Source organism: Salpingoeca rosetta (assembly GCF_000188695.1).
Source record: "Salpingoeca rosetta unplaced genomic scaffold supercont1.25, whole genome shotgun sequence".
Taxonomy (NCBI): domain Eukaryota; class Choanoflagellata; order Craspedida; family Salpingoecidae; genus Salpingoeca; species Salpingoeca rosetta.
Window position 1 is genome coordinate 608,252 of NW_004754909.1, and position 7,500 is coordinate 615,751.

A 7,500-nucleotide genomic window follows, 5' to 3' on the forward strand; every position below is an offset into this window, starting at 1 on the left:
CACACACACACACACAACACACACACACACACACACACACACACACACACACACACACACACACACACACACACACACACACACACACACACACACAACGGAGCTGCAAGAGGAGTGCGTGGATACCGTGACGCGTTTTCCGCCCTCCTTGGTGCTGCGCTGGCTGCTGTCGCCGGACCGCTGGGCCGCCGCCTCCCCAGCAGAGGCAAGCACCAGGAACCTGCAAGCCATCATGACGATGGTGTTGGTGGTCGTGATGGTGGTGGTGGTGGGGAGAATGGTGCGAAGAACACAAGAACACAACATGCACGGAGAGCAATTCTTGCCTCTTGCCAACAATCGGGACGATGCAACTACGATCATCACCATCATCACCACCATCACCTCAACCATCACCACCGCGACCACGGGACGAACTTGTATGAGCAGACGGCCCAAGTTGCGGAGGAGGTGATGATAGCGTCGGCGTGCTGGAGATAGCACAGCGGTCCCGGCACAAGGAAGTCCGGCACAAACCGCACAAGCCCAAGTCGCCCCTACAGTGGTGGTGGTGGTGGTGCGGGGCGAGGGGTTGCATGGTGTGCATCGTTTGAGCCAATCGACAGACACTTGGCGCACATACATGCACAACACACATACACACAAATACACGTACATACGTGCACACATACACCCACCCACATACGTGCAAACACACGCACACATACACACACGCATTCATGCACATACACGCAAAGCACAGTGCGTACGTGATTGTAGAAGGAGAGGGCGCCGTCCATCGACTGCACGCAGATGACGTCTTTCACTGCCATGATGCAAGCACACACAACCACACGTTCACATGTTCACCCCAGGACGTGTTAGAGATGTGACCAAGACACAAACGCACACAAACGCGCGCGCATTGGCGTTCAGAGCACAGCAGCAACAACGCGCCCTCGTCAACTGCCGGCAAAGGACGATAGTGGCGGCGGTGGTGTTGGCGGTGGTGACAGTTGCAATGGTGATGGTGATATGGCTTGCGCACGCACCAGCGCCACCAAAGCGGCCGGGGACAAAGTTGGCAGCGGTGCGCTCCAGTTTCGCGCCAAAGATTTTGGACAGCTCAACGCCTTGGCCGACGATTCCTGGCATGGCGGAGATGGGTGTCATTGGATGAGGGTGGAGGAGGAACGCCACAAACATGTGAAGACGTGCACGAGAGAGAGAGAGAGATATGGCGAGAGAGAGAGAGAGACAGACAGACGCAGACAGGCAGACAGACAGACAGAGACGGAGACAGAGACACAGACCCACGCATGCACACGGACATAAACCACACACACACCCAAACACACACACACATACACGCAACACACACAACCAGCATGGCAACGCATGATTGTAATGGCTGGCAGATCACCTTTGACAGTGTACACGGCAATTTCGCGGGGATGGAGGATGGCCAGCTCACGAGCGTCCGGTCTGCCACCAGAACCAAGAGCACGGCTTAAGCTCCATGCAGTACCGCACACACACACACACACACACACACACACACACACACACACACACACACACACACACACACACACACACAGCCACGCACGCACGCACGCACATAAACAAACACGAAAAAACACACACACTGCGACTCACGAGCTGAACGCGCCCATTTCCAGCTGTAGCACTGGTGCCAGCTTTGTGTGAAACAACAGGTCCTGCAGGTGCCCCAACGGGAGCAGCGAAACGTGCAAGCGAGGTTGACGACCATGAGCCGGCGTAGCGTGGTTCACAACAGCTTCAACAACATCAAGCACAACTCTACGGCGCCAACACTGCACGTGCTGCGATGCCATTGACGGCAGCAGTTGCTGGCAGAAGGGCACACTGACCTCGCTTCTGTACTCCATCTCAGCAACGGTGTAGATGCTCAGATCACCTGTCAGGCTTCCCACCACAATCCTCTCTGGCAAGGGCCATCGACCCCAACACGGGTGGTTGTGAGGATGCCAGCACCACAAGCAGCACAAGCTCAGAAGGCGTTTGAGCAAGCACCGATACAGCATCAGCAGTGGCGGCGGCGGCGGCGGCGGTGGTGGTGGTGGCAGTGGACAGCAGCGGCCAATCACACGATCAAAGATCCAACAGCTCACCGAACACATGACCACACAAACGCGATGTGCCAAGCTCCCTCACTGACCGATGCCATCTTTGTTGTTGTCGATGTTGCCAACCACCAGCGAGCCAATGTCCGTGGTTCCGGGCTCGCAGGCCTTGGTGGTCCAGAACTCCCTGCAGCAGCAGCAGCAGCAGCAGCAGCAGCATCATCACAAGCGTCGCATGCCAAGTGAGCATCCACAGGCAGACAGACAGACAGGCACACACACGCTGACACACACCAACACACACACACCGCACCACACCACTGCTTTGTTTGACCGTTGTTGTCACCAACGTCTTCCCGCTCACTTTGCTTGGAACAGCGACATCCTCTTTCTAGGCCAAAAATGGCCTATTTCTAGTCCAACTACAAGCACAAGCGGCACGCTGCACACGACAGACCAACACAAGACAACCACACGCACACGTGCACAATAAGACTGTTCCCCCCCCCCCCCCGGCATCGCCACGTCTACTGCACGGTGACACAACAACACAAGTACACCTCAAGTACGAAGTAGCAACATGAGTGCGTTCAAGGCGCCCGATCGCAACTTCTGCGTGCGCTGTGGTGCGCTGCTGCCTACCTTTGGCGACAACAACACAATCTCGTGCCGTCGCTGCGGCCATGGCGTGCCCGTGACCATCTTTGAGAACGTCAAGGTCAGGTCCTCCAGCAGGCCTTATGCATTTCAGAAGCCAGACTACAACACATCCAAGGAGGTCGAGGACACCGCCGCCACGGTGCGTTGTGTATGTGTGTATGTGTGTGTGTGTGTGTGTGTGTGTGTGTGTGTGTGTGTGTGTGTGTGTGTGTGTGTGTGTGTGTGTGTGTGTGTGTGTGTGTGTGTGTGTTTGCTTATGTGCTTTTGCATGCTCCCTTCTGCGTGACTTGTGCCTCTGCGCTGTGCCCAAGTCTCCTTCTTCTCTTTATTCTTGACGTGAGCGTGCTCCATTCCATCCTGACAACCTTTGTGTCCATCGCGTTTGCGTGGGCAGATTGATGAGAAGTGCCCCAAGTGTGGCCGCGAGGAAATGTCGTACACAACTGCACAGCTGCGATCCGCTGATGAAGGCCAAACCATCTTCTACAGATGTAAATGCGGGTACGTCACCAATGTGCATGTTCCACGTGTGCGCACGTGTGTGTTTGCGCCCGCGTGGGTGCCTGGTTGCCTGGTTGCGCCCTCCAACTGTGCCTTGGGTGTTCTTGTTCACGGCTTTCATCGCTTTATTTCTTGAGTGTGCGGGCAAGCCGTTTGAAGCACGCGCCACCCATGCCCTTATGTTATCACTCGCTAATCTCACTTGCACACACACACACACACACACACACACACACACACACACACATTCACTGACACCCCAGGTACTCGTTCTCAGTCAACAGCTGAGAGACACGTCGAAGCCCGTGTTGCATGTTGTGCGCTGCCCCCGTGTCTGTTGACCGTATCCATACCCTGCTTGCTTGTTGTCTTGTCTCCATTACACAGTCCATCACCACCTTCTCGCACCGTCCTTGCGTCACCCATGGCACATAGCCCATAACCAGTGCTGTATTGGTTACTCTGCAAACAACGCGCGCGTACACAGATGCGAGGGGAGAGGACACGGAGAAACAAAGACAGAAACAACAACACAACAGCACTACAACACACCAACACACAGAACAGTGGGAAAGAGAGGGTGCAGGAAACAGCTCTCACCAACAGCAGTGATGGTGGTGGAAGCGACCTCACGCGTCGCTGCTCTCCTTCTTGTCGCCTTGCTTCTTCGTGCTGTCGTCACCGCCACCATGCGTCTCCTTCTCCGCCTGCTCCTTGGCCTTGTCTGCCTTGGCCTTCTCTTCCTTCTCCTTCTTCTCCTTCTCCTTCTCCTCCTTCTCCGCAGCCTTCTTCTCAGCGTCAAGGTTCTCAATCTAAACGAGGGCGCGACAACGGTGGTCGTGGGGTAAGAAATTGCAAGCAACCGTGCACGGGGACGCGCGAACATGTGACGGGGAGCAAAGATGCGTGCGCAAAAACATGAAACTACGTCAGCACACACACACACACACACACACACACACACACACACACACACACACACACACACACACGCCCATACACACGCAAGCACACATGCCCATACACACGCACGCACGCATGCATGCACAACACAACACAACAGTACAATCACAACCGGGCACCTTGTTGTCGAGGAGGTTGTGGAGGGCGATGGTTGAGCGGAGGAGAGAGGCGAGGTAGACGACAAGGAGCTGGTCGCTGGTGGCGGTGGTGAGCGCAGCCGACAGGGCCGACGCATCAAGGTCGGGCAGGAGGTTGAAGATGTCCTGCAGGTGGTACAGCACGGCGTGGTTGATGGGCAGCTTGCCCGCCGCAACCAGCGACAGGTACTCCTCAATCTCCTTCAGGTGCCCGTACAGCCCCTGGTGATGGGTTGTTTTGGAGATGGGGGGGGGGAGGTGTCGGTGAGTGAGAACAAGGGTGTGAAGCGGGGATGAGCACAGGTGTACAAGGAATGGTGAAGGTGTGGCATGACTTCAAACAGGTGCAGCAAACGGAAACTTGTCACTTGCAATGCTCAACACACACAAGCACGCACACATACACGCAAAAAAAAAAAAAGAGCAAACAACCAACCAACCAAACAACCAACCAACCAAACAACCAACCAACCAAACAACCAACCAAACAACCAAATACAGGCGTTCACACTCGCAAACACAGCAAGAGTGCATGTGGCATGAAACTGGGAGGGTGCGCGCACCTTGACGGAGGCGAGCTGGTGTTGGAGGCGGTGGGAGAGGGAGCCCGAGATGCCGAGGTTTGTAATGTCGCGCAGCAGGTGCTCAACGCCAACCTGTTCGTCATCCCAGTCGTGGTGGTGGTGATGGGGAGGCAGGATGAGGCGTGGTGGTGGTGACGATGGTGGTGGTGGTACACGTGGTGCACAGAGAAGCAAGCACGCTTGCATGCATGTACATACACACACGCATACACGTACCTCCTCGACTTCCTCTGCGCCCATTTCGCTGGCAATGTGCTCAAACGTCCGCGTCGAGGGCGTGCCGTCCTGCACACACACACACGCACACACACGCACACACACGCACACACACGCACACACACGCACACACACACACACACACAACGTGGTGAGTAGCTGTCAGCAACGTCATCTCCAGCACATGTTGAAGATCATACATCAACTCACACACGACAGAAAAAAAAAAGCCAATGCCATGCACACTTTATTGCACATGCAGTGTCAAGTTCAGGGCAACTCACGTCGTGAATCTCCTCGACAGAATAGTACGCCTTGGTGGGGAGGCCAAGCGTGGTCGGGTTCGGGTCAATGATCACCATCACCTGACCAATACGCACACATACACACACACATACACACACATAACCACACAAATGAGAGCATGCAAGTTGAGGGCATGCAAATTGAGGGCATGCAAATTGAGGGTGCGCGCATGTCAAAGTGGAGGGCGGAGGAGAGGACACAGCAAGTTCACAGTCACCACATTCTTTCGACACACAACTTATGCACAACCATACTCGTCTTTCAAGACCCCACACGGTGTATATCACGTCCGCACAACAACGTCCAACACCCCGTTCCCATCCTTACCGGATGTGCGACGTATCTGGTCAGGAGCTCCTGGATCTTGATGTCACTGGGGCGCAGCTTGGGGCCCGTGTGGTACCAGCCGACAATTCGCTCCTTGGCTGCACACCCGGTAACGAAGGAGACGTGTGAGGAGAGACGCAAACGAGCCACATCAGCACGGGCGGAACACGCAACGAGGGAGTGCCATTGTCACAAAACACGCGGCATGGGTCGTAGACCGGGTTCAAGCAAAGCAGTGTACGATGTGCAACAAGCACCCACACATAAACACACTCAAACCACACACATACACAAAAACAAACACATGCCATAAATGCATGCATACACACATGCATACAAACATGCACTTACACACAACGTGCACGCGTACCGTTGACTTTTCTGAACATGTTGTACATGTTGACGAGGTAGTCGTGGTCAAGGAACCACACATCTGGCGACTTGGCATCCTCCTCAAAGGGGACTGATCAAACACAATGAGGGGGAAACAATAGGAAGAGGAAACGATATTAGCAGCAGTGAGGTGTGATCGTCGACGCAAACCGCAAAAGGAGCAGAAGGTTCCAGCCAAACAACCACACGCCATTTAATCCACACACGCACACGCACACGCACACGCACACGCACACACACACACACACGCACACACGCACACGCACACGTACACACGCACACACATACACACACACACACACACACAAACAAACACACACACGCAGACCTGCAAAGCTGTTGGAGACGTCAAGGGTATCGTTCTCCTTCCATGACCCGAGGAGAACACCGACGGCCCTGTTCTTGGTGCCACGGCACGCGCGGTTGTAGTGGTCAACAACAGAAAGAAGCACAATTGGATGCACTGTAACTGTTGTCTTGCCCGTCTCAGGCTTGCGATCCACACGATCCAACACTGTCAAGTTGCTGGCCATGCTTGTTTGTTTGTTTGTGTGTACGTGTGTGTGTGTGTGTATGCGTAGGTGTGTGTATGTGTTTTCTCGTGTGCTGCTGCCGTCTGCTGCAAATGTTCAGGAACAGTGGTCAACTCTGTGCGGCGAGCACGCAGTGCTTGTGTGTTTGTCGGCTGTGCCAAGCCTTCGCTGTTGCGTCTGCTGTTGCGTCTTGTCTCTGTTCCGTCTCAACTGCCTGCCCTCCTTTGCTTGCTTCGTCGTTTGTCGTCGCTTTCGTTTCTTTGAGGCGAATGACGATAATTAACCCAAAATATAAGGTATTTTTCTGCAACCGTCTTGCTGACAAGACAAGAAGAAGAACGACAAGCAAAAAGCGAGCAGTGGATATGAGCGACACTCACGACCACGACGGCCACCACCAGCGGTGTGGCTGTCATGAGCATGCGCCCTCTGGGCTGGATCAGGACTTGGATGAGATGGCCTTTGAACGCAGCATCGTTGGAGCGGCCAGCCGCAACGATGCGCAGGCTGCAAAGCGGATGTTGCAAAATGGCACGGACCCGTCACAGCGCAGTGCAACCGGCTACACCGCTTTGGTGTGTGTGTGTGTGTGTGTGTGTGTGTGTGTGTGTGTGTGTGTGTGTGTGTGTGTGTGTGTGTGTGTGTGTGTGTGTGCGTATGTGTGTGCTTGTTTGTTTGTTTGTTTGTGTGACTGCGTGTATGGGGAGAGCCCATGATGCGCTGCTATCACGCGATGCTGTCTCCATGCATATTTTCTAACGTTGCACCTGCACTGTCACACACGTGTGCACAG

The 7,500-nt window shown here is 54.7% G+C and overlaps 4 protein-coding genes across 4 annotated transcripts in view; 2 read left to right on the top strand and 2 right to left on the bottom strand.

Moving 5' to 3' along the window:
- The window catches only part of PTSG_08843 (uncharacterized protein), a gene marked incomplete at its 5' end in the record, with an annotated part of 8,936 nt that extends 6,465 nt beyond the window's left edge, over nt 1–2,471 (bottom strand). Inside the window, 9 exons of the mRNA XM_004990173.1 lie at nt 127–220; nt 418–536; nt 750–805; nt 1,032–1,127; nt 1,403–1,464; nt 1,639–1,700; nt 1,875–1,948; nt 2,183–2,274; nt 2,452–2,471. Of these exons, the coding sequence (XP_004990230.1) occupies nt 127–220; nt 418–536; nt 750–805; nt 1,032–1,127; nt 1,403–1,464; nt 1,639–1,700; nt 1,875–1,948; nt 2,183–2,274; nt 2,452–2,471 (675 nt within the window). The remainder of the gene's footprint in view (nt 1–126; nt 221–417; nt 537–749; nt 806–1,031; nt 1,128–1,402; nt 1,465–1,638; nt 1,701–1,874; nt 1,949–2,182; nt 2,275–2,451) is intronic.
- A 106-nt stretch (nt 2,472–2,577) lies between these two features.
- On the top strand, nt 2,578–3,645 carry PTSG_08844 (uncharacterized protein). The gene is made up of 3 exons (XM_004990174.1): nt 2,578–2,886; nt 3,142–3,248; nt 3,512–3,645. The coding sequence occupies exons 1-3, from the start codon at nt 2,668–2,670 to the stop codon at nt 3,534–3,536; spliced, it is 351 nt and encodes a 116-aa protein (XP_004990231.1). The 5' UTR covers nt 2,578–2,667; the 3' UTR covers nt 3,537–3,645.
- A 35-nt stretch (nt 3,646–3,680) lies between these two features.
- On the bottom strand, nt 3,681–6,987 carry PTSG_08845 (uncharacterized protein). Its single transcript, XM_004990175.1, has 8 exons — nt 6,503–6,987; nt 6,152–6,244; nt 5,782–5,879; nt 5,433–5,513; nt 5,149–5,217; nt 4,912–5,004; nt 4,331–4,570; nt 3,681–4,060 (listed from the first exon to the last, which is right to left on the bottom strand). Exons 1-8 carry the CDS (start codon nt 6,705–6,707, stop codon nt 3,878–3,880), a joined length of 1,062 nt encoding a protein of 353 aa, XP_004990232.1. The 5' UTR covers nt 6,708–6,987; the 3' UTR covers nt 3,681–3,877.
- A 32-nt stretch (nt 6,988–7,019) lies between these two features.
- PTSG_08846 (uncharacterized protein) overlaps nt 7,020–7,500 on the top strand; it is a 1,329-nt gene continuing 848 nt past the window's right edge. The window contains exon 1 of the mRNA XM_004990176.1: nt 7,020–7,282. Within this exon, the coding sequence (XP_004990233.1) occupies nt 7,073–7,282 (210 nt within the window). The 5' untranslated portion in view covers nt 7,020–7,072. The remainder of the gene's footprint in view (nt 7,283–7,500) is intronic.